Source organism: Galeopterus variegatus, unplaced genomic scaffold (assembly GCF_000696425.1).
Source record: "Galeopterus variegatus unplaced genomic scaffold, G_variegatus-3.0.2 Scaffold4613, whole genome shotgun sequence".
NCBI lineage: Eukaryota > Metazoa > Chordata > Mammalia > Dermoptera > Cynocephalidae > Galeopterus > Galeopterus variegatus.
Genome location: NW_007730724.1, coordinates 54,023 through 80,872, shown reverse-complemented (window position 1 = coordinate 80,872; position 26,850 = coordinate 54,023). Strand labels below are relative to the sequence as shown.

The 26,850-nt window shown below is 42.7% G+C and overlaps 1 protein-coding gene across 1 annotated transcript in view; it reads right to left on the bottom strand.

The window, feature by feature from the left end:
• PMFBP1 (polyamine modulated factor 1 binding protein 1) overlaps window positions 1-26,850 on the bottom strand; it is a 43,712-nt gene that overhangs the window by 14,005 nt on the left and 2,857 nt on the right. Inside the window, exons 3-10 of the mRNA XM_008587976.1 lie at window positions 23,170-23,325; window positions 13,868-14,116; window positions 10,628-10,849; window positions 5,702-5,872; window positions 4,591-4,701; window positions 2,303-2,429; window positions 2,053-2,210; window positions 361-601 (exon numbers count right to left, since the gene is read on the bottom strand). Of these exons, the coding sequence (XP_008586198.1) occupies window positions 361-601; window positions 2,053-2,210; window positions 2,303-2,429; window positions 4,591-4,701; window positions 5,702-5,872; window positions 10,628-10,849; window positions 13,868-14,116; window positions 23,170-23,325 (1,435 nt within the window). The remainder of the gene's footprint in view (window positions 1-360; window positions 602-2,052; window positions 2,211-2,302; window positions 2,430-4,590; window positions 4,702-5,701; window positions 5,873-10,627; window positions 10,850-13,867; window positions 14,117-23,169; window positions 23,326-26,850) is intronic.

Sequence of the window (26,850 nt, the reverse complement as noted above, 5' to 3'; positions counted from 1 at the left end):
GGGGGGGGGGGGGGGGGGGGGGGGGGGGGGGGGGGGGGGGGGGGGGGGGCAGAGACGCGAAGGCGGAGCCCTGCCCCCCTGTGGCCAGGAGGGATCGGGGTCTTCATCTGCCACTGCGGGGAGAACGGCGGGTGCGGGTCCAGCAGTCCCCTCCCCAGGCTGGCACCTGCTGTGCGGGGCAGGCTTCCCAGAGGAGGCGAGCTCGGGGGGAGGGAAGGTGTTCAAGACGCTGGAGGAGACCAGGAGCAGGTTTGGAGTGAGAGGCTGGGGGACAGGTGGAGGTGGCCGCTCTGGGACAGAAGGGGCTGCTGTAGCCCAGGGGTTACAGGTGTGCTGGGACCGCGCCCGCCGGGGCCTCACCAGCCTGCCTCTGCTGCTGCCTGGCCTCTTCCAGACTGTCCTTCAGCTTCTGGAGCTCGGCGCGCAGGGCCCCGCACTCGGCCTTGCACTTGTCCTGCTCGGCCTCCCGGACGGTCCGCTCGAGCTCCGAGGTCACGCACTGCTGCTTCTCCAGCTCCACCTCTTTCTTCACGAGGGAGTTCTGAATCTGCGTCAGCTTCTTCTCCAGCTCGTGCAGCAACTCGTCTTTCTCTTGGAGTAACTGAGAAGAGTGGAGGGGCAGGGCTGAGAAAGGCCAGGCGACGGCAGGGGCAGGCAGTTGGACACGGTCCCCAGCCCTCAGCCAAGCCACGTCCTGCCTGGATGCTACAGGCTCTCCTACCTGCGCTCCCAGCCTCCGCCTCTGTTCCCTTCAGGCTAGTCTCAATGTGGTGGCCAGAGGCGGCCTTTAAAAGTGCCAGCTGGATCTTAGCCTCTGCTCAAAACCCTTCCCTGGCTTCCATCTAAAATCCTTACAAGGACCTCCTGGGATGCTCACGATCTGGTCCAAGGCTACCTGTCTGACCTCAGCCTGCACCCCCCGCCCCTCTCTGCTGCAGCAGATCTCGGGGGACACTCCAGGCAGAGTCCTACCTACCTCGGGGCTTTTGCACTTGCTGTGCCTTCTTCCTGGAACATTCTTCCTTAAGACCTTTGTCTGGGTGGCTCCCTCACTTCACTCAAATCTCTGCCCAAATGTCACCTTATCAAGGAGGCCTCCCCTGACCAGCCTGTGTAAAACAGCCACCAAACTGTTTTAGGAATTTCACAGTATCTGATGTGACCGTGTCAGTAATTATGTTAATTTTATTATTTGTGTATTTTCTGTCTCTCCAAGCCAGAATGTAAGCTCCATGCAAGTAGGGATGTTGCATGTTTTGTTATATTCTTAACGCCTAGAAAGTGCTCAGTGTATTGTAAGTGCTCAGAAATTTCTGTTGAATGCACATATGAACGACTGGAAGCCATTTGTCCAGACTCCTTGCTTCTTGTCTCCACTGCAGATGCCTCCATGTTGACTGGTGGATTTCCCCCGTACTTTGAAACAGGAGGTTTTAATGACCAGCCAGTCAATCTGTCAGATTATTGTCAATAGCTCTGATAAAAGTTCAGAGTTGAAATAGGACTGACTATAAAATCTTGCACTGGTTTCACAACCTTTCTGTCCCTGGTTCCATTTCTAGGCTTTTTCAGGAACTTGATTTATTTCGGCAACTACAGATCGTCTGGGACATAGCTCCCTTAATATTTCAAACTGCCTCGTTTGTTTATTCATTAGATATTTGTAATTTTAAAAAGTGAAATTCACTCAAAATTCTTAATAAGGCCACATATAATTTTGTAGCATTTCCTTTCACTATCAGGCATAAAAAACACAAGGGAAACAATGTGGGTAAGTGTGTCCCAAATCCTCTTGCTACCTTGCAGGGCTAGGGAAGAACCTCAGAGTCATCTGTTCTGGTCCTTGCATAGTCATACATTTATTATGAGTTGTAAGAGATACCAAAGATGCGCTCGGAATTGTGTCTGGGCCTGAAGATCCTCCAGTGTCATGGTGCGTGTGTTGAGGCTCCCAGAGCCATCTCAGTGGGTGGGAAAAGCAGGACCACATTGTACCAAGGCACGGCCTCACCCCTGCCCTGTTGGCGGCTCCAGCAGAGTCCCTCGCCCTACCTTGTCTTTCTCCAAAGAGAGTTTTTGGGTCTCCGTGAGCTGCAGCTGCAGCTCCTGCAGTTGGCACTGCAGGAGGACGGCCTCCTTCTCCTTCCTCTCCGCGTGGGCAGACGTCTCCTCCCGCAGCCCGTGCAGATCCAGCTCCAGCTTCATCATGTCTAGCATGGGGGAGACAGTGCCGCGTGCTCTGAGGAGGACCTGGGCTTCCTCTGGCTCCCGCACCCCCCACGGCCACCAGCCCCCCGTATACCCTTCATGATGTTTTTCTTCTGCTCCGACACGGCTTCCAGTTCCATGCGCAGGTCCTTCACAAGGTTCTGGTACTCCTCCACGTGCAGGCACTGGCTGTCCTTCTGCTCCTGTAAGTGCTTCAGCACCTGGCCAGCCGGGGAAGAGCGGGGCAGGATGAGGACACGGGAAGGTGCTTTCTAAAGTGCCACATGTCCAGGGTAGGACCATCGGGGAGACAAAGTAGTGGTGGTCGTGGAGGCTGGGGAGGGTGAAGGGGAGTGAATGCTAATGGGTAGAGGGTTTCTTTTGGGCCGATGAAACTGTTCTGGAATTAGATAGTGGTGGCAGTTGCCCACTTCGTGAATATACTAAGACACCAATGGTGAATTTTATGGTTTGTCAATTATACCTAGATTTTAAAAAATTTTTAAAAGGAGAGAATAATAAATAAAAGGATCTGGCAGACTTCTGCACAGAATGTGCACAAAAGAATCCATTCTTCCTCCTGGCAATAGACATCTATTGAGCACTTACTGTGTGCCAGGCACTGTCCTAGGTGCTGGGGACAGTGGAGCAAAGAATCCAGACACAGATCCTTGCCCCCGTGGAGCCGACCTTCCGGTGGAGTGAAACAAAGGTGGTAGTAAGTAGTGACTTACAGAAAATGTTAAAAGCTGATAAGTGCTGTGGGAGAGACAGAAGAGCAAAAGGGGAGTGGAGGTGCACAGGGTGTGTGTTTTGCAATTTTAAATAGGAGGGGGGACTGGCCTCACAGAGAAGGTGGCCTCCAAGCTGGGACTTGCTGGAGGTGAGAGAGCGAGCCGTGTCATAGGTATCTGAGGGAAGAGCTTTGCAGGCAGAGGGACGAGCTGATGGCAAGGCCCCGGGGAGAACCCCAGGAGGCCGGCGCGGTGAGAACGGAGTGATGGGGAGAGCAGGGGATGAGGTGAGGGAGTTGGTGGGTGGTCGCAGCATGCAGGGCTTGTAGTCCTTCTGCGAGAACTTTGGCTTCTGTCTTGAAGGAGAGGGGAATAGCTTCCTAGCCACGAGAAGGCAGCAACACGATACTGAGGAGCAATTAGTCGCCTGGCATCAGGGGATGCTGGGGAGAGTTGTTTGTGACTTCAGAGTGGACAGGAGGGAGGACTGCAGCCTGAAGACAGGAGGTGGCTGCTGGAGAAACACAGGCACTCGCCATATGACCCAGGTGTGGGCCCTGCGGGGACTTGCCGGCTCACCCTGTGCTGGGCCAACTGGGGGAGGAGAGGACCGCTGGAGGAAACTGTGCAGGGGATTGTTTCATTCCTAACAGAACATCCAGGGGGCCTGAAGCCTTTGGATAGGAAATATAAAATGGTAGGGGAAGGCGTATTCCATTTCTTGGGGAAGTCTGTACCATTTTGAAAAATGGACTGTTATCAGATTTTGCTGTAGGTCAGGATGTGAACAACACAGAACTGACCTTTATATATTGACAGATGTCCAAGGGGGAATTACAAAGTTTACTATTGATCCCTCATTCACCCAATATTCTGGGGTTGGAAAGTCCTGGAAAGAGAATAGTCTCCGCCTCTTCCACTGGAGGAGCCCAGAGTGCTTACCTGTGCTGTTGCTGCCACCCCTGTGTCGGCATCTAGTCTTGGGCATGCAGGCACGCCACCACCTGCCCATAGCTGGGCACATGGGCACATGGGCAGTGGGCCTCAAGTTCAGGCATGACTGACCTAGGCCAGGACCTTACCGAGGAGGGGACTTGACCGAGTTTTGACTAATGGTTTATCAAATCTTGCTATTAGTTTACATGGTTTAACTGCTTATTCATTATTAGAATCAACTTTGATACTGCTTTGAATTTTGCAAATACAGAGTTCTCAAAAAAAAAAAAAAAAGAAAGAAAGAAAGAAAGAAAGAAAAGGGGGACGGGAGGATGAATTTGGATTAATACTCTTTCCTAGATTTGTTACTTTTCAACTCCAGCGAGACACTAGCAGTCTGGATGGGCCCTTTGGACCTCGCAAGCCAGCAGGAGAGCCGTCTTGTTGGGCGTTCTGTTCAAAGTGGGTTAAAGGTGGGTGTGATTCCACAACGTAAAACTGCCCCACTCTTTGGGGCTTGGCATACACTATACACTGTATCCTGTGTGTAATGTGTACGTTATACTCAGAGCCAACCAAGGTCACACAAATACGAAATAAAATAATATATAAACTGCACTTTAAAAATATAAAATGATCAGGAAAAGTCAGAATCCAACCCAGCTCAGCTCAATCCCACCAGGCACACACTAGAATGCAACAGTTCTCCCACCTTTTTGATGTCTTCACAATCTTCTGAGGAGCTGGGAGGGTGTCTGTGGGTAGCGGTATAGGAAGCAAAGTCTGCTTGTAATTTTATCAAAGCCTCTTCACGCTCCAGAACCTGCAAACGAGCGCAAGTCAGTTATGCGGAACGATCAGGATACCGTATTGACTACGACTGCTGTGATTGCCGCGTTCCTTTGTGCAGTGCAAGTCTGTTGCAGCGTATGTGACTCATCGCACACTTCCCGTGGGGTGCTAGGGAGAAGGAATCGTGCTCTCAGTCTTATGTCAAGGTCCTCTAAGGCATCGAGAGTGATTTGTCTGTCAGTGGCCTCATCTTGGACTCTCCCAAACCTCTGTGGGGTCCACTTAATGAGGCAGAAGAAAGGTCTTCAGAGGCTATCATGGAGAGATGTACCTAATCTATCAGAGGACAGGATTCATAGTTTGAGAATTAAAGAAGAAAATTTCTTACGGATGGGGTGAGTGTGTGTGTACTTTTTGTTGAAAATTTAAAAACATGAAAGTTTTGTTTCAATTTTATGTTTCTTGAATTTGTTGAAAATAATTCAAACAAAACCCAAGCATTGGAAATAAGTGAAAGTCTCCTGTTTACTTATGCTCCCCTCTCTCACTTCCTGTAAGGCAGGGAGAATACTACTGAAAATTTACAGTATATACCCCTATAACATGATCAGAGGTTTTAAAAAACAAAAGTGGGACTGAACTACACGTAGGATTCTGCACCTTATTCTCAACAGTATATCACAGACGTCCTTCATGCAGCTGTTACAGACCCGCCTAATCCTTTTCACTGGCTGCATGTTATACCATTATATGGATGTCTCTTTAACCATTTCTCTTAATTTCTTTGACCATTTCCCTACTGATGGGCACTTAGGTTGCTGTGTGAGATATTTTAAATCTCTTTAGAATCTCCAACTTAATATAGGTGGGGAAGATGCATACCATGGGGAGTGAAAGGTGGAGACAAGTATACACAAGACATTTGAGGAGGCCTGGTGAAAGAGATAATTTAGGTGATTTTCCCCCTCTTTTCTTTCCTCATGGTTCTATTGTGAGTGTCTCAGAAAAGTGTTCTAGAAGAAGGCACTTACCAGAGCGTTACTGCAGGCCAGCTTATTTCGAAGTTCCTGGATTAGATCATCCTGTTCCGAAACCTTTTGCCAGACTTCAGACAGACGTTTCAGAGTTTCCTGATGCTCTTGAATCATGCAGGAAGAAGTGTATATTCTCACCTTCGAATGATCACCCTTGTTCTCGGGCTCCTGGGATATTTAAAAATAATGGGTTGGTTTTGTTTATAATTTGTGAGTTAACTCTAGACTTCCATGAGCATGGAAAATCTCTAGACCTATATTGTAAGAGTATATGTTCATGTATGGAAATCATGTTTTCCTTAACAACATAAAACATATTAATTTGTGCACACACATGGTAAAAAGTCCAAACAGTTGACACTGAAAAGTAAGTCTTCCTCTATCCTAACCCTCTGTGACTCAGGTCCCTTCCTCTGTGACAGTCCATGTTACTAGCTTTTTGGGTATCCTTCCAGGGATTATTTTATGCATATTTGTGTATGCATATATGTATATGTATATGACCCCCCACATTTTCTTTTCACAAATGAGAGTCTTCTACATACCATTCTAAAGATTGTGCTTTCACTTGACAATTTACTTAGCATATTTTCCATATTGTTACTTATAGATCTATCTTATCTTCTTTTAAAATTAATTTCAAATTACACAAGTAATCATGCTTATATTATCTTTCTAAGGCATTGTAACATTACAGGCACGTCCAAATTTTTCTTTTATCACTACCTCTAATTCCCCATCCTCTCTGCTCTTCAGAGAAAAAGTTCTTCTAGAACTTTATCTATGTATTTACGTAATATAAATGAATCTGTAGAATACAGATTATATTGGCTTTTTAGAATATAAAAATGAATTTTTTCCCACTCAACAAGATGTCTTAGAGATTTATGTGTGTTAGTACATCTGCTTCTATCATGTTCTTTTAAATTGCTTTGAAATATGTTTATTCAGTACCCTACTGATGAGAATATAGGTTGTTTCCAGGTTATTTTCTGAAACAAAGCTGTAATGAATTCTTTTGCACACAAATCTTGGAGTACCTGTTCTAGCATATGTGTGGATTGAATAATAGAAGTAGGCTCCTGGGTCATTTTAAAACTTGTGTAGATATTATACAATTGTCCTTCAAAGAGATTGTATCACTTGACACTCTCATCCACACGAGTGACTATTTTCCTAGAACCATATTCTTTGTTTTTTGCTTTTACATGTCTTTCCCTCGATCATCTGACATGACGTTTGAGAGTTACTGCCCTTTCATTGGTCTCTGCTAGTGATGGAGTGAAGTGATCCACACTGTAAACTACAAGCAAAGCGTTCTAGTTTGGGTGGCAGATCCTTTCCCCATTACACTTGTCTCCCTAACTGGGCTTTTTCAGGCAAATTTAGAAATAGTTCATTTTCACTGAGCATGAAAACAGCCTATGAGCAAGCTGCAGGAAGGTCAGTCAGAAATCTAAAATTGACCAAAAATAATGTTCCCATAAATAATTTGTTGTATGAGAGGACAAAGGAATGAAAAACATAATAGAAAAGTTAAGAAAAAGGAAGCAGATATCAACAGATTCCAATATCTTCTTAATACTATGGGGTAAAACATGTAAATTCATTTAAAAGTAATAGGATAAAAATTCTCTGAAGTAAAGAAAAATGTAGATCTTCAGATTAAAAGTGTCAGTTACATGTTGAGAATCCTAATAAAAAATAAACTAAAAACACTCTGAGCCTAAAAACCTCCGGAGTTCACAAGAGATAAAAATAGGTGACCTAGAAAAAAAATGAGAAGCAGATTAACATCTAACAAGGGAAGATGTTTCGAAAGTTTGTTTATCCTGCCAAACTAGCATTCAAGAATGATGGCAAAATAAGCCTTCCTCAGACATGGACATATTGAGAAATTTTGCCACCCACAATTATTTCTAAAAGAATTAAGAAGAAATTATTAAGGCAAAAAAGTCCAAAGTACACTGCTGAGCACAGTAATGAGTAAAAGTTGGGTTTATTTATAATCTTAAAGAAATAGACATTTTCTATGTTATATAAATAGTTCCAGAGATTAAAAAAAAGGTGAAAAGCTTTCCAACTCATTGTATTAGGATAAGCATAATCCAGACACCAATATGAGATGAGAACACAAAAATTAAAGCCATCAAACTAAAACTAATCTCATTTCTGAAAATAGATGCAAAAAAGAAAATTTTAATAAATTTAATACATCAGTTTATCAAAATAATAATATATCATGATCAAGTAGGGTTTATTCCAGGAACATAAGGATTGTTCTATATGTGAAAATCTATTAATGTAATCACTTCCTTAAAGGATTGATGCTAATGAAAACATCTGATAAAATTCAACATTCATTTCTGATAGAAATTCTTACTAAGCTAGATAGAGACAGTCGTATCTTCAACCTGATAAAGGATATTAACAGGAAGCAAAGAACAGGCTTGTACTTAATGGTGAAATACTAAAAACATTATATTTAATTATGAAATACTAAAAACATTTCCTTTAAAGTGAGGATCAAGGCAAGGATGCTATGATTCTCCATTGTTCTGGAGGTTCTGGCCAATGTGATAAGATGGAAAATACATTGTGTACATTTTAAAAGGAAAAGCAATTTAGAAAAATCCAACATGTTTAACTGAAAATCTGATAAGAGACCTCAATAAGGTGGTGGGGTAAGAGATAAGTTTGCCTAGGCATCAGTAATAATTAATACAATTAAATAGATAAAAGAACCCATTCACAAAACCAATAACAACTATAATACATCTAGGAAAAAACTTGGCAAGAAATATGTGAGATCTATATAGAAAATTGTAAAATATTACTGAAAAACACATAATTTGAATAAAAGTAGAAGTATGTCATGTTCCATAGGGCATGCTAAGTTCCCCCAAATTAGTATATATAAATTAATATATAATTATATATGTCAGTCAAAGTTAAGTCTAAATTTCATCAAGAAGAGATGTACCAAAATGGCCACGAAAGATATGAAAGTATAGAAGAGTGAAAGAGGTACTGCCCTAAAAGGAGCTATCAAAACATGATATGAGTTAAAGTCACTAGAAGACTCTGTCACTGGTGCAGGAACTGGCCAGAAGATCAAAAGAAGAGAGAGTCCAGAAAGAGCCACGTGTCCAGAGGAATCAGTACATAAGTTGGTACTTGAATCAGCGGGGAAAGTTTGGGACATTCAATAAATGTTTTGGGATCACTGGAGATCCATTTAGACAAACATAAAATAAGAGCCTTATCTTATTATAAATATATATCTATATATCTGATATATATGTGTATATATTCCATATGGACTAAACATAAAAACAGAAAAATACAAGATTATGAAAGTGCCATAAGAAAATATAAGATAAACTTTTATAATCTTATGAGTAGAGAAGATCTTCCTTAGAAAGGCATAAAACCTAGAATCTATAAAGAAGGTCTGACAGAAGCAACTCCATAAAAATTAAAAACTTTCGGATGGTGAAAAATGCTATTAATAATGTAAAATGAAAAGTTTCAGACTGGGAGAAAATATTTGCAACATAAGTAATGAAGCATTATTGCCTGTAATGTAATCAGAAGTTCCTATAAATTAATACAAAAAAGACTAACAACCCAGTAAAAGATGGGTTAGGGATTAAAACAAGTAATTCATCAAACAAATCCACATGACCAGTGGTCAGTACTTCATTAGAACGGTGAAGACTGTGCTGGGCCTCCCAGATCCCCTCTGGCAATGGAGAACTCGAACTGCCCCGGCTGCTGGAAGTGCTGCTCTGAGATGGCTCTCAGCTAGCAGCCCTTTTGGGGGATTGCTTGGGCTGAAGACCACAGCTTTGCCCAAGGTCACACTCTCCCTAGGGGTGGCCCACATCTGGTCACTGATCAACATGGGGGTATCAAGGCCAGCTCCCTTCCCCTCAATTCAGGACAGCTCTGTGGGTTCTCCAGCCCCACAGCTCCCCCTGGGGTGGGCTGAGACCTCTGTTGAGACTGCATCCCAGCTCAGCTTCTCCCTCTGCCCAACCTGCCCCCTCTCTCTTCTTTTCACCAGTCTTTACACCAAGAGCTCTTCCTAAAAATGTCCTGTGCACTAATCTGTCTCAGAGTCTGCTTCTTAAGAACTCAATCTGCAACTATTAGAACTAAAGGAAATGAAAATTGTAATGAGAAAAGCTTTTTTTTTACCCCTCAGTTCAGCACAACTTAAAAAGACTGAAAACATACAGGGTGGGTGGGGGAGGTGTGGGGAAATGAACTGCCTTAATTATTGTTGCTAAAAGTGTAAACTGGTAGTACCTTTTTGGTATACAATTTAGAGGTATCCTTAAACATTAAAAATAAGCATATCCTTTGACCCAGCAATCCCACTTCAGGAACTACCCTACAGAAATAAGGATGTTCACTACAGCAAACACGTCAATAGACGGTACGTCCGTACTGTAGAATACAAGGCAGCAACTAAAAGAGATTGTTAAGATATGCATTTTAAAAGCAAGTTATAGAACCACATTTATAATATAATCCATTTATGTAAAAGAACCACAAAACAACAACCTAGCCATTTATATATGTAACTATATAGCAAAAGGCCCAGGCAGATTCCTGATACATTATTCTAGTGATTACCCAAGGGGAGGAAAATAGGGTAGCAGAGGCTGAAGGTGACTTTTGCATTTAATCTCCATACTTCTGTCTAGAGAGCCTCTGTCATCATATCACTTGTGACAAGGAGAAGTGAAAGCTGGGAGTTCAAAAGCTGATGGCTGCAGAATTCAAAGGAGGGAACTGATATCTGGTTTAAGGCTTGGGTTTCCCACGGAGGAGGGTGAGACTGTTAGAGGGGACCACCTGGGAACATGCACACTTGCTGGAGTCCTGGACTGAGTGGTCCGGCCTAAGTCCTACCTGAGTGATGATCCCGCTGAGTTCCCCCTCCAACATCTTCACTTGGCACTCCAGTAACTCAATGTTGCTCAGGGAAGTCTGGTATTTATCCCTGTAGAGGTTTAAGCTCCTTTCTAGGGAGACGATCTTGTCCCCGGCCAAGGCGAGCTGCTCCTGTGCCAAAAGGAGCTTCTCCCCTGTGTTGTCATTATGATTTCCCATTTCCTCCTCATAGAGAATCACCTGTTAGTATAGGAATAAAACCACACTGAACCCATGGAAGCATCTAATGAGGAAAGGATATAGTTATAAGACCCCATGCACAGCAGTCTTATATCTCGACTGGACACCCAGGTGAACAGAATAAATTCAGCACAGATCTAAAAACTACAATATGTGATATCAGGATATTAATTATTGCAAATTAAATAAAGGTTGTCCTATTTAGAGGTAAGCTCCTTAAAGGCAGGGACCAATCTATTTCCCATTCTGCCCTGCATGTGGTAGGAACTCAATAAATACTTGTTAGTTGATTAATAATAGATTGTATAGTTCCATTTTTTAAAAGAGCTTGCAATGCCAGTATCCTTTCTTTCCTGCGCATTCTCTAGAGGTCTAATTTAGAAAATGTAGAGCCAGTTGAAGGCACAGGTCCAGATCAGTGAAGTTCCCAAGAGATGGTGGGGAACGTGACCCGAAGTTCCTCTGGGATTTGCAGGATCCTTACTTAGATTCCTTTTCTTCCTAATCAGTTAATTAGTCAATCAGCTGATATTCATTGAATGCTCATGAGCATTGTGTTGGGTGCAGAGAGGATATATCCATATAAGACATAGTCTCACCCTTCAGAGGGTTTAAAACTCTTACAATCTTGGGGGGATAAGACTTAAAACTAGCAAACAGCTGACTGTAGTTGAGTGTGCTGAACTGTATGGCTTGAATGATATGTGTTGAAGGAGTTAAAAGCAGAAGAGTAATAAGGAAGGCTTCATACTATATTGAGTAGTGCAGTGTAGAATTCTGAAAGAACATGTTCCATTAGTTTAAGCTAATTATACTTGCTGCCAGCCATTTGTCTGCCTTTTCTTCCTAGGAAAGGATCATTTAGTTTAAGATGTTTATTAGGTAAGGAGAAGAGGAGAGGAGTATTTGTATTCAAATGTTTATAAGAGAAGCCATCAGTGGCCCGCTCATGTCCCCCTGGCACTCACTATTTCTTTGTATGTTAAACCCATTCCAGCTGCAAGCATCTTCAACCTCTCTGCCCAAGGGCTTCTCTGGCCCCAGGAGCCCACTCAACCAGAGAGGCAAGATAGGGTAGTTACATGCTGGGGAGACAATATCCCCAGGAGCAGCTCTCAGCCAATGACTGAGGGTCGGTGGGTTCACTCTGAGGCGTGGTCTACATGTCTACCAGTGTTCCCTGGAAGGGTCAAACTCCACTTGCCCACAGCCAGTAATCTGCTCAATAATTTCCTTTATGAGCTTCCTGCCCTTCTTTGATTCACCGCCCCATGTGTTTACTAGAATTACCTCTTGAATTAATTACTTGTATTCCTATCCTCATCTTAGGATGTGCCATTGGGACAGCCCAACCTTGGACAGAAGTTTGATGCTTCTGCGTAACAGAGCATTGGGGGAACTTGGCAGAATGCCTAAAATAATATTTCCAATGCTTTCACAGTTTGGGATCTGTGACAGTGACTGCTGCTTGCCTAATCCCATATGCATTCTCCCCTTCCTCCCTAGTAATAGAACCTTGAGCTCACTGGGGGCAGCAATACATCTCCTGAAGCAGCACATTTCCTAGGCTTCCTAGGAGCTAGCCGTAGCCATGTGACTAACTATGGCCAGTGATATATAAGTGACAGTGTTGTGTGGGGCTTCTGGAAAGTGTTCTTAAAAGAAAGGAGGGCACCTCCTCCCACCCCCAACCCCCACCCTACTGTCCACTTCATTTGGATATTTGGGACAAGGAAGTGATGGTTGGAGCAGCAGCAGTCACCTTAGGTGACCTAGAGAATGGAAGTTAGCTGGTGATGGTGGAGCCAAAGGATGGGACCCTAGGTTCCTGATGACATATGCAGTTGTCACAACAATTATACCACCTGTCTCCAACCTTTTTTTATATGACATAAAAAAATCTTACTTATTTTCTGTTACATGCAGCTAAATAGAATCCCAGCTAATTCAGGATTGCTTTATCCAGGCTGGACTCTTTTGTTTAAATCATAGTGAACCCATTTTAACACAGCTCTATTAACTTCATAAAACCATGGTTTATGCTTGCAGGCTTTGTCTCAGATTATATTTTGTAGGACACCCCTTCCCCTCTCAATCCATTTCAGCAAATTCTCACTAGGCCATAATATTCCCTTTTCAAGAATTCTATGTTCTTGAAGGCAGGCCCCTCATAATGTCCTTGGAGTTAATCCTTAAGCAACAGCACCATCCAAAACACTCCTTGGAATTTTATCTTTAAATCTGAAGGAAGACAATACCAGTGGAAGCTCAGGATGTAAGAGTCTGCTTATCTCATTACTTAGAACACACGGTTTTGTAGCTGCTAGTGCTACCACTGCTTAACTGGTTTTGGTTCTGTAGCATGGGTCTTTGGAATTTATGTGGGATTCTACAGGGATGATACTCTTTGGTTTTAAAAATACTGTCCTGGAACATGAATAGAAATGAATGCCCTGAATATATTTAAGCGAAGTCTGTATGATCCAAAAATCCAGTCTAAAAAATGATCTGGCATCTCGATGATCGACTCAGACTCAGTGTCTGGTTATCTTATCAAGTATGCAGGTGCCAGGAATTTTCATATTGTCAAAACCTAATTTTTCTAAGAATGGTTGATGTAATAGATCTTATACCTCTTTAATAACCCTCAGAAACTAGAGATTTTTGCATTTAAATTGCAATGGTAATAGAATGGAGAAGATGGACTTACACATACACATACACACGTGCATGCACACACACCACATACCCCACGTGTGTTAACACCGGGGCTCTCACCCAATTATGCTATTCTGTTCAGTTTTGGCTGGCTGCAAAAAGATCAAGAATTAAAAAGTTTCAGCTAGTTGCAGTTCAGCTGCAAAAAGATGAAGAACTGAAGAGGGAAAGTTTATAAAACCTGCTCAAGATGTTGCAAAGTTCTCCTCCTTAAGTCCAATGTTTGCTTTCTAGTAGGCTTGGCCTGATTTCTGTAGGTACATGGGCATATGGGACATTTCCACAGTTAATCTATTGTACCTCATCTTCTTTCATTTTGCAGTGATGGTGCAGAAGAACGAGGTCGGAAGTCTGCTTCTCTAGGATGGACTGATACTGCAGGAGAGAACAGTAAGATGTCTGCAGCTCCTCTGTGCGATACTCCAGTTCTTGCTGAAGGGCCAGCAATTTTTTCTTCAGTTGCTGGAGTTGTCTCAGGTGACACTGTTTACTGGACCTAAATTCCATCTGTGACTCCTCGAATGCTAATGCCTGTGCTTGCTTCTTGTTCTACAATATAGAGCAGATAGAGAAAGGGCTTTAGGTCATTACTAAGGATGCATTTGTTCGTTGATTTTTCTCATTTGTTCGATCACTCACATCCACTTCCTTTTATTTTTTCATCTACAGAGAACTTATTAAACATTTCACTCTATTCACAAGGAAATATAACACTTGGTATTCCTGTTCTGTAAGAAGGATTCAAAAGAAGAAAAAAACGAGGCTCTTACCCGCCAGAAGCTCATTATTTTGCTCAGGAGGAAAAACATACACATAACGGACTTTGAGAAATACGTGTAATAATATGTTTATGCTTTTCCTTCGCATATAAAGATAACACAATTTACCTGGAAGGAAATGGATTTCTGGTCGTGGTTCTTGGACTAAACTTGGTATTGAAAACACCTGGATAAAGGAGCATTGGAAGGAGTCATGGGTGAATTCCTGGGGGTTCTGGGATACTGGAAAGTGGGAGGCAGACGCAAAAGCTGCTAGACGCCACAGCCACCATGCAGGTGGCCCTCCAGCCACTGCAGTGCGTTCACACAAGGAGAATCACCAGCAGAGACAAAGAAAAGAAGAGGATGTCTCTCTCCACAAAGCCCATGTCAGAGTGACAGAAGCAGCATCTGCTCTATGATAATATTGGGGGACCTGATCACATCTCCCAGCACTGGACAGATCATCTAGGCAGCAAATTAACAGAGTAACCATTACTCTTTCAGAAGGAGAGAAGAAATCTAGGCAATTAGAGGGTGGAGGGGGAGGGAATGGGGGAAGGGGAGAGATTGGACAAGGGACATAAAGAATAATTATGATTTGTAACAATGCATATGCTAGTAATATTGATTTAATCAACATATCTCAATGTTCAACCCCCGAAATATGTATAATTGATTCAATAAATAAAATTAAAAAAACAAAACCAAAAAAACCCCAATCAACTCTCAAGGGAACTAATAGAGTGAGAACTCACTCAATATCCCTCCTCCCCCAGGGAGAGCATTAATCCATTCATGACGGATCTGCCCCCATAAAAAAAAAAATGGGAGGCAGAGATATTGTTCAGGCACATGTGGGCACTGACTCTGTCTCCTCCTGAAGGAAGATGTGACCTTGCAGATGCAGAGAGAGAGAGAGAGAGAGAGAGAGAGAGAGAGAGAGAGAGAGAATGGTTTGCTCTCTCTCTGCCAATCCATAATCTACATTCACTCATTCATTCATTCAACATATGCTGAGCTGGGTATTCTTTGTACCAGGTATTCTGCTGGTAGGACACATCCCTGAGTTGTTTTTCTAGTATTAGAAAGGTCTTTGCACTGATGCTTCTATATTTTCTCACCCAACATCCTTATGACAATGACATGTGAAAGAAAGGTGGATAAGGAGGGTGGCCTATGGGCAGTCCTTAGTGCCCACCTCTGCTTATTATTTTCCTGCCCATTCTTTAAGACCCTGTTCATATTCTGCTGTCCTTCCTGTTTTTCTAGCTGTCTTCGCACCAGTACCATAGGCTTTACTGGCATGTTCTTAATGGGGTGTTTCATATTCTGCCTGTAATTATTTCTGTGTATCCTATCTTCTAATTAGATTGTAAACTCCTGGAGGGCAGGGGCCATGCCTGCTCCTTTAGGGCCTAGATTAGAGATTCATACATAGGTATGTATTGGATGAAAGAAATGCATATAGAGACTAAGCAATCTCATTGTCTTCCAAGAATTCGAGCTTGTGGCCTTGGCCTCATTAATAGAGTACTTTTTAACACAGTGGCTTTCAAACTTTTTCCTAACTTTTTCTTTGCAGTTTTATTGAGGTATACCGGAATATCATAAAATTCAGCCATTGTTAAGTATGCAATTCAATGATTTGTAATAAATTTATAGAACTGAGCAACCATCATTACAATCCAGTTTTAGAACATTTCCATCACCCCCCAAAATTCCCTCATGCCCATTTGTGGTCACTTCTGTTCCTACCCCCAGCTCTAGGCGACCACTAATCTGCTTTCTGCCTCTATGGATTTGCCTTTTCTAGACATTTTATATATGGAATTATATAACATGTCATCTTTTGTGTCTGACATTTTTCACTTCTGTTTTGAGGTTTGTTCAGGTTGCAGCAAGAATCAGTATTCTGTTCCTTTTTTATTGCTGAATAGTATTCCATTGAGTGGATATACCATATTTTGTTTATCTATTCACCAGTTGATAAATATTTGAATTGTTGCTATGAATAATGCTGCTATGAACATTCACATACTAGGCCTTATGTGGATACGATATTTTTATTTGATTAATCTGTTCAGCAAATATTATGGTGTGCCTACTTACCATGTCAGGCACTGTGCTAGGTAACAGGGATAGAGCAGTGTATAAAACAGACAAAATCCCTGCCTTCATGGAGTTTGCATCTAATAGAAAGAGACAGCAAACTAAACAAGTAAATTACATAGTGTATTAGAAGGAAAAAGTGCTGTGGAAGAGGGTAAAGTAGGGGAGGAAGATGAGAAATCCCAGGATGGATGAGGTTATAATTTTTTTAACCAAGCATATAATTCCAAGTTCATTTTTTCCAAACTGTTATAACGTAACATAGTAAACGAGCAGCACTGAAACACATGCACATAACTGAAAGAATAAAATAAAATTGTATGTTAATGCTTTACAGAATTATAATTTTTAATAAAATGTTTTCATGGAAGACCACATTAAGAAGGTGACCTTGGAGCCAAAACTTGAAGGAGGCTAGAGAAGAGCCTGGTAGAAATGCATAGCAGGGGAGCTCCAGGGACAGATAACAGCAAGTCAAAGATCTGGAGGTGGGAGTGTGTCTGGGGGTATTAAGGGATCCCCATGAGCCCTCCAGCCTTTGTTCTGGCAGGAGCAGAAAAGTAAGGGGGAAAGTGGTGGCAGATGAGGTGAGAAAGGTAAAGGAGGCAAGGTCCTTTAGGGTCGTAGAGGCCACTCCAAAGACTTCAGCATCTTTCAGGGAGATTAAAGGCCATTGAAGGGTACCGAGCAGAAGAGAAACATGACCTCCCTTAGACTTTACAGGGGGCACACTGGTTGTTCTATTGAAAATCAACAGTAGGGAGGTGAAGACAAAAGCAGGGAGACCATCTAGAAGGCTACTTGCAAGAATCCAGGCAATAAAGGATGGTGGCATGGACCAAGGTGGTAGCAATGAAGGTTGGGAGAAGTGGTCGGATTCTAGATATACTTCGGAAGTAGAGTTCACAAGATTTGGTACTGTGTTTAATGTCAGATGGCAGGAGGTGATGGTCATGAAACTTGAGATGACTCCAAGGTCTTGCTCTGAGGAACTGGAGAGTTGGAGTTTTAATGAGATTAATTCAGTAAAAGCTGGGACCTGGAAGAGAGAAAGTCTTCTCTATGAGACTGGGTGCTGGCAGCGCAGTAGCTGCGTATGTCAGTTCATTCTGAATTACTCTTTTCCAGCTCTCCCAGGAATTTTTCTTACCCTAAATGCCTCAGAATTAAGAAGACAGAAAATGGACCGCTATGGTCACCAGGCAAAAGAAATCCTAGGCAAAGACAGGCTGAACTCCAACATTTACATTAGATGTTGTTGTTAAGTGCTTTCATTCTTCTCCAGATAAGGCATTGCTATTCTCACAACTGTGAATGAGATTTGGAAAGAAGGGAGTTGGGATTGGTGTGTGTGAGTGTGTGTGTGTGTGCGTGTGTGTGTGTGTGGACATGCACACACACATGTATACAGGGAGGTTCTCCGGAGCCCAAGTCCTTCTGTCTACACAGGTAAGCTGGGGGTGGGGGTGAAAAGCCACTTGGAAAAAGACATGATCATAAATAGGTACTTAATGTGGACAGAGCTTTAGCAAAGGAATGGACATTGTGCAGTAGGGTTAATTCGGAAGGTCTTATTTGAGTGAAGCAAATGCCCAATAACATCCTTATCAAATTTTGCCCAAATCCTTTTTCTTTTGGCTTCATCAAAGGTGATCTGATCTCTGAGGATTAAGGAACTGGATTCCTGGTGCTTCTACGGCTCGTGTGCAACCTTTGATTTGGAATGGCCTCTTTGTTGATGGAGACTAACTGTGCTCTTCTGCTGTGAATTCTTTCTCTGCTTCCCCTTCTTTCCATGTCCCCATTTTCTCTTCTTTGCCAAAAAGAGTGAGAGGAATGCTTTTCTTCTAAAAGAAGTCAAGCTCTTTCCTTAGGGCGTCCCCTCCTGGTTCCTAGTATATCTACTACACAGTGTAGGTGTATTCAGAATTGCTCTTTGGCTTTTTTAAAGCTTCCTCTGGGTAAGTCATGTCTTTTCCTAATAGGGTGTATAAATCTTAGCAGCCTGGCAGTGATACCAGTAAACTGTTAATACTTTTTTTTAGGTCATGTTGAATCTTCTGGGTTTAATTTTGGTTGGAGGTAAGATGATGGACCAGCCTGACGTTGAGAGTTTACTCAACTCTTCCAGTACAGAACAGATGAAGCACCTGTCCTAATTTGCCTGGTTAAAAAGCTTCAAGAACTGCTTATATCTACAGAGAAACTAGTTTTTCTTTGGATGGAATTTTAAACATTTGCACACCATAGATATCTATGAGTTTGAAGGAACCAAATTTCAAAGACTTAAAAAGTTGCCTAGACTTATTTGAATCCTATTAAACTTGTACTTATCCTTATGCATTCAAATGTTTATTTTTCTTAATTCTAAATAAAGAGAAAATGACATACTGTGGATTAAATCTGCATTTCAATTATATATGTGCTGAAGAGCAGTATCATAAAGGCACTAATGCATTTCCTATTCCTTCTTTGTCTTCTTTTATTAGTTTTCTTTCTAGCAAACACATAGATATTTTATTAGATTCTTAGTTGACTTTTAAATTGAAACCTCGAGAAAATGAGCGAGTTGGAAATGACTTTATGGAAGTAAGGTTTGTTCTTAAGTTCACTGTCCAGCATTGGATGTGATTCTGGGGCCCTCTCGTCCACCCGGTTTCTCAGTGAGCTTTCTATCCAGGCCTCAGCTGTCTGAAAAGATGGAGACACTGGCTGCTTATAGGAACCTGTTTCCATATTTAGTCAACCTTTCAGACCTACTTGTGGTCAAAGAGATTACAGCTATTGCTCCATCTTTGCTTATGTGGCCTCCTGATCACAGAGGGAAATTAATTGGCCTGGCATGATTTGCCTTTTTTTTTTTTTTTCCTTTTTGTCTTTTTCCGTGTCCGGCAACGGATCGCAACCCTCAGTGTCACCCCCGTACCGGACCGGGACCAGCAACGGGATCGCAACCCTCGGTGTTGCTCCCGCGCCTCGCTCAGCCAGTGAGCTGGAACCGGTCTGCATGTGGGATCCGAACCCTCGGCGGGAGCTCCACCACGCTTCCAAGTGGCGCACTATAGCAGTGCGCCACCGGGCCGGCCCATGATTTGCCTTTTGAGAAGTCACGTTGCTTTCCACCCAATACTTTGTGCTTTTCAACTTGATGCTAATTGATTGATGTTAAGTTCTATATTTTCCCCGATATTGAAGTTAAGCTGACAGGTCTATAATTACCAGGATTGTCCTTTTTCCCTTTTTAAAAAGATGAGCACTTCATTTACCCTTTTTCAGTCTACAGGGACTTTCTTTATCCTCTTGAGTTCTCAAAAATAATCACTGGCAGCTATGTAATAACACCTGCCAATTCCTTAAGTACTCTTGGAAGTATGTCATCAGCCCTGCTGATTTGCCTAAAGCCATTTTGTTTCCTATTCTAGTTTCCATGTCTGTCTTGCGTCACAGGTTGGCATTGTTCTGATAACTGGATCCCTAATGATTTTTTTTTTTTGATTTAAGGACCGAAAGTCACCATCTTTTTCCAGTCATTGTCATGAACTTCTTTTCCTATCTTTGAGGTGTTAAGTGAGATATTTCCTTGGAACTCTAGTTCAGCTTTATATCACTAGGTAGGTTTATCTGTTGCTTTTTACGTCTTGTACACATTGCATTTCTTGTATTTTCTTGTAGCGGAAGAGCATAGAAATGTGTGTTTAAGTGACATACATTTCTTTTGGATGCATCTTTGTGGTTTAGACATTCTTCTCACCAGTGACCTCTGCTTACTTCACTGCTTAATTCAGTTTTTAAAAAAGATAAACCTTTCATTTTGGAATAATTTTTGATTTATAGACAAATTGCAAAAATAGCACAGAGAGTTCCCATATATTTTTCACCCAGCTTCCCCTAATGTTGACTTCTTGCATAACCTCATACATTTGTCCTGACTGAGAGATTAACGTTGGTAGATCACCATGAACTAAACTACATACTTTACTTGAATTTCATGAGTTTTTCCACTAATGTGTTTTCTCTTCCAGAATACAATCCAGGGGGCCGGCCCGGTGGCACACTGGATAGTGCGCCGCTTGGGAAGTGCGGCGGCGCTCCCGCCCGAGGGTTCGGATCCCACATACAGACCAGTTCCCGCTCACTGGCTGAGCGAGGCTTTTAAAAAAAAAAAAAAAAAAAAAAAAAAAAAAAAAAAAAAAAAAAAAAAAAAAAAAAGAATACAATCCAGGATCTCACATTGCATTTAGCAGATTCACTTAAATTTTTTCCATTCCCAGTGGTCCAAAATTATATATACATATGTATGTAAACTGTCCATCGAAATTCTATGAATCTTATGCTCAAACAACTACTTTTATGTATAGGAAACAAGTTTGCCTTATATAGTTTTATGCTAAAAATAAGATCATTCATACACTTCAAAGATTAATTTGACAACCTGAGCTCTACTGAATATCAAGGTATGCTCCCCACACCACTGCCAGGGAATGGAGCCTGGGAAAGTTTCTCAAAAAGCCCTTCCTTTTCTGGTTTGGTCATTTTATTATGATACCTCTGTTGTTCTTTTCTCCTTTCACTTTAACTGAGACACTCTTTTGATTCCTGGTTAGGGCCAGAACTAGAGGGAAGCAAGCGAGGCACACTTTCTGGAGACAGTCTTAGGGTGGAGCAGGTGCATGCTGGCACCTGCGGAGTGAGCGCCCCTACACCTTGCACCCTGGGCACCTCACCTGCGTCCTCCTGCTCTGCTCCCGGGTCCTGGAGCACAATGCATTCTTGATGTACAAGGTCATGTCATTTTCTTCCCTATCACCCACCCTGTCCCAACCACTCCTTTTATTGCACATAACATCTGATGTAATATTTTTAATTTTCTCACGTAACTGTTGTCTTAAACCATGACCTCCTGCTTATTTCCCCAGCTCCTTGTGAGGTACTTGTTGAAATTTCAGAAAGTCTTGGGTTTCCCCTTTGTTCCCATATTACATTTCCTTGTGAAAGGCAGATCTTAAAGGGATTTTCTGAGTGGATGAGTGTAAGTGTACATCTAATTGTGTACTTATATGCATAGTCTGCAATTTAAATTCTGCACTAAGTGCTAGGGGAAAAAAGAGCCTGTTTTAAAGCTTGTTTCAAGCTGTTAGACCTTCTTCTGGGCAATTAGGATAATGAAATGCGATTTAATACCTTTCTCCTTCCAAGTTGCCAGATACATTTATAAGCCACATGGGTTTCTCCTGACTGGGAGAATAAGGAAACTCATGAAAACAATGGTGAAAATACTATAAAACGTTAATATTTAGAAAGAAGTAAATTATGATAATCTTCCTGAGCTCCATTTAGGAAAATCAATGGATTTTACTGTATTTGTGACTTCCTGGAGAAAGGACAATAATGCTCAGTAAGACAAGACAGAATTGCTTAGTTGGTAGCATTTTCAGGTCATTGCAGAGGAACAATTTGTGGTTTCTCTAGTGAGGTGGTTGGTCCTAGGAGAACTGTAACAGATACAATGAGAAGAGACCAGATCCTTGACCACAGATGTTGAAGAACACGGTGGTTCCTTACACAGCAGCTAAGAAGCTAATGTGGGGGGTTCAGCAACAGGTCTGTGCAAACAGTACCTGCTTTATGTTTACTTAGAACTCAAGTCACCAAACGGAAATGAAGACCACAAGTAAGGAATTCTTGGAAACCTAATGTTCTTAGGGAACTGTGGGAAAATATCTCCCAACTGGCTCCCCAGTTTGTGTAGATAAATTTAGAGACTGATTTAAAGACCTTCGATTTAGAGTTTCCAAAGACAGAGAAAACCTCAGGCTGAAATAAAGTTGCAGCAGCTGATGAACTGCCTAGACTACAGATAACTATTAGTTCAAAATCACAGTTTCAAGGAAGATGATCATGCCAGGAGGTCTTACTGTTCAGCACGTGTAGGATAAATGTTACTGAGTGTCTTGGCCTGCACACCCCCAAAAGCAGGCCCTATGACAAGGAACTGAGCATCAAGTAGTAGTTTATGTAGGAGGTGATCTTGGAAAACTCTGGAGGGGAGTGGGGGACTGAGACGAGGAAGGGAAGGAAGCTGATAAAGGGCATGTTAGCAAGCCAGTTACCACTGTGGACAATGGGGCTCTGTCCCATCGAGGAACTCTGGAAGAGCACAGAGCATGCCTTGAGTTACCTCTGACTAAGGGGAAAGGGAGACAGATTATCTAATCAACAGTTTCCCCATCTGTCATTGGTGAGCACTGCTTCTAATGCTTTGGCATTAACTCTTTGGCACTCTAGCTTGTCTGATGATGTGGTCCCTGCATCCAGAAGAAAGCTGACAGGCGGTGAGATGCAGGTGTGGTGATGAGCCCTGGCTGCCCTCATGAACAGTGGTACCTTGGAGCAGGTGTCATGCTTTTATTTTTATGGTTGACTTAAAAGTTTTTCTAAGATCCAATAGGAGACGCTACTCTCCTTACATCAGGGCAATGGGCTTGTAAATCCAGGTGTGAAAGGCTGGATAAAGAAAAGACAGGGTCTTAAATGTAGATGGACCTTGGAGATAGCTAGATTGAAAAATCTTGCAGGCAGGAATGACATTTTCTATGTGTATGTGTGTTAGGGGGTGCCTGTTTAATTCTCTCTTTGCTTGCTCAATAAGTACTCTAGACTGAGCAATGGAAGAACTGTCTATTGCTCCTGCCCAAGGGAGCAGAGGTAGGGAGCAGCTGCTGAATTGCTTACGTGGCTGCTGTTCATCATCACTTCTTCCACGCAGAGCTGATTCTCTTGCAAGGTCTTCCCCTGTCTCTTGCAGACATCATGCAGATTCTTGATGTCAACTTGCAGGCTCAACAGCTTGCTATTCAGGCTGCTCACTTCTCTTTCTCTCTCCCCCACCTAGGCAGCCAGAAGAACAAAAGCATCAATTAGAAACTATCAAGAAAATGCTTACTTTCATTCACTTAACAGGTTGACAGAGACTTTAAATTTGCTGGAAATTTGTCTATCAACACTTAGCTGTTATTACTCATCCTGTGTAACATTTACACAGTATCCATTTGCGAGGTGTCTGAGTGCTCTGCATTATTCAGACAATTACTTATTTATACCAATTAATCTTCACCACACTGCTGTGGGGGCATCACAGACAATTCCTCTGTTTTTCAAGAGCCTAGTATTATTCCAGGCACCTGGTGGACTGTCTATAAATGTTAGTGGTTCTGCCACCGATGAAATGAACATACTGAGATGTCAAGTGAACTTGTCAAGACTTAGTGAATCAGTGATGGAGTTGGTGTTGGATTGTGAAGTCTCTTTACTTTCTCTTCTACCCTCTAAACAAAAAGATCCCCTTCACCTGGAAACCTAGTGCTTTTCTCTGGAGACCTTCACTAATGAGAACAAAAGTGAACCCCTGGGCTGATTGCATAAAATCCCTGTCTTTGGTTATGAGTGAAAAGGATTAGCTAATTGTTGCTAGGTCAGAATGGAAAGTAGTGATCGAGATCAAAATAGAAACTGTGGAGCGTAGCAACTTCAGTGGGGGTGGGGTTGGGGTTGGGGTTGCAGAGATATGGTGGGAGGGTGGTGGTTCCATCAAACCAGGATGCCACCTTTGGCTCTCAGTGTTGTGGGTGGTGTCATGTGAAGGGAATTAGGAAGAAGCCCTCTGTGAAGCTGAGCCATGCTTCAGTTCCAAGCAAGCAAATGATTCCAAGGTCCTGTGGGCAGTAGCTTTAGCTTAGTCCCACAGGGAACTCTGGAGTAGTAGAAGTTACACTTCAGAGTTTGTCCTGATTGGCAGCAATGAAAGCTGGGCTGTCAAACTTGGCATCAGCCAGTCCATGGCCAACAGCCACCCTGTACAATGTGAGCTCCCGAGAACCTCCAGCTCTCTGCTCCGATGGGTAAAGTTGTAGTAGGAAGTTAGACAAGAGCAGGAGGAGGAAACCCAGTTATTTGCAAGTGGGAAAACCAGTCACAGACATGCACATGTGCAAAAACAGCCACAGGAGACAAAGACAGACAGGGAGCTCCGCCCCCACATTGGGCAGCATTTGGTTGGACCAATGAGCTCCCACCAGCTAAGGTGCCAATCGACAGGGACTACCAGGGCTCAACCAAAGACCAAATGACATGAATCTAGCTGAGAGGAATTAAATCCCCGGGAATGTAACTATCGGTGCTCCTGAGCCATTCTCTTTGGCTTGAGCCCACTCCATCCTCTCTGGAGTGTATTCTCTCTTTGCTAAATAAAACTGCTCTTTGATTTTCATCTCTGGCGTGTCTCATCCAATTCTTTGTTTGAGACTCCAAGAACTCAGACTTAGTGGAACTCCTTAATTCCCCTTAACAAAGTGACCTCCCTAGTCTAAGGGCAATTCTTCTAAGATAGTCACAGGTGCAAAAGCATACAGAAGGCGGGGGATGCGTGCACAGAAACAGTGAAGAGATCTAAGCTGCAGTGCCCAAGGTCCTCTATCTGGTTAGTGGTGGGGCCAGGTGAGCACGTTCTTCTTGACCCAGTAGCCAGTGCTCGGCCACCATATCCCACTGACCGATCTGGCTTGTGAAATCTATGATCTACATAACACACATTCCCAGGGGAACTGGAGACCTGATATGGACACCACAAATCAAGCTTTACTGGACAGGTCAGTTTAAGAGACCTGTACAGAAGGCTGAGGGGGGCCAGAGGACAACGGCAGGAGTCGGATGCTGCAATGTCAGAGTATTCGGAATTCAGAAGGTTTCCCAGAAGTGCTGCTGTCTCAGCTGATTTATTTCTTCATTTCCATTTAGTACCTGTTTTTTTTTTTTTTTTAACCACTTTACAGTTTAATTAGGTTAACGGCATGGCTCTGTCATTAAAAGGATTTCATTATCTCAAAACTCTCCCTCCTCCTCTCTTGCTCCCGTCCCTCGTTCCTCACTTCCAGAAAAATAACGGTGGATGTCAACTGCCCCAAGCATGTAATTACCATTAAGACAATTGCCAGGGACTCTCTTAGGAGAATACGTGTAGAATGGCTAAAAAAAGGTGTACAGACACTGTTTTCTAACTTGAAAATGAAATCCTTGACTCGATAAGGAGCAATAGTTTGATACTAGAACTTTCGATCCCCTCCACTCTTGCCATAGGACTATTTTTTTTTTAGCAGCTATAAGCAGATTAGGTGACAACACATGTCTGCTCTACAGGAGAGCCAAATGCCCTATACTTTTGCCTTAATGCTGAATATATGTGTCTTAAGGTGAGGACCATGTCACCAGATTGTTCCACAGGGAACCTGGCACACTGAGGGCTCACTAACAAGATTCAATGATAGACAACTTGAGCCTCTCTAAATTAAAAGTTAAACACTCTCTTTCAGGCCAATAAAACCATCCCTTCTCCCTCTAGTTTTGGATGTCCTCTGAGCAGAAGGCCTGCTGGTCCAATTCTTTTGTATCTCCAGGACTTTAGAATTGGATTTTTTTTTTTGTCCTTTTTGAGACCGGCCGCACCGCACTCAGCCAGTGAGCGCCCTGGCCATCCCTATATAGGATCCGAACCCGCGGCGGGAGTGCTGCTGCGCTCCCAGTGCCACACTCTCCTGAGTGCACCAGGGGCTCGGCCCCAGAATTGGATCTTTAATGTAGATGATCTCATCTAATCTGGACGTTTGCATCAGCTCAGAGTCTCTGAGTCAATTTCTTTGTTCATAAAACAAGAGGTCTGAATAAAGCATCTTTCTTTGAGGATTCCCTAACCCAGTTGAATAACAAATGTGTTTTGCTGGATGGCAAATGAAATTTGCTTTTGAAATCAAAACCTAACCATTCATTCCTAAAGACCAAATCATAAAGGGGTTTTGATGCATCAGAACGAGAGTGAAAATGCTGGGAAAGCAATAAAACGATTTCCATGAACCATGTTCCATTTTTAATGGTAGGTAGTGAGAAGAGGCTGTGCTCACCTCAGAACCCTAGAAAGGCAAGTGTTTCTGGGGTCCCAGTAAACCTAATTTCTTGCTAATATCTTGCACAGATATTAGCCGTACACTGTATATAATCCTATCTACTTTATAAAGGCTAAATGCCAGGCAGATGCCTTTTGAGTGTCAATATTCAGCAGGAATAGATTTAATCTGACATTTCATCAATCATAGCTCTGTAACCAATACTGGGGCCTGAGACGAGCTTAGTCATATGCTGACCCTCAGGCACCATCTGATCTTGTCCTGGGTCTGACGTCATTCACGAAGGCTGAAATCACACGCCTCCACTGCTAGGTGAGTTTTCATTTACATAAGCCATGTATTTAGATACCCAGTTTTGCTTACATGAGGTTGAAACCTGGTCACTCTATTTGGAAGCATATGACATCAGCAGCAGCCACCAAGCCACTGGTAAAATGGTGAGTTCCAATACTGCAGGTGC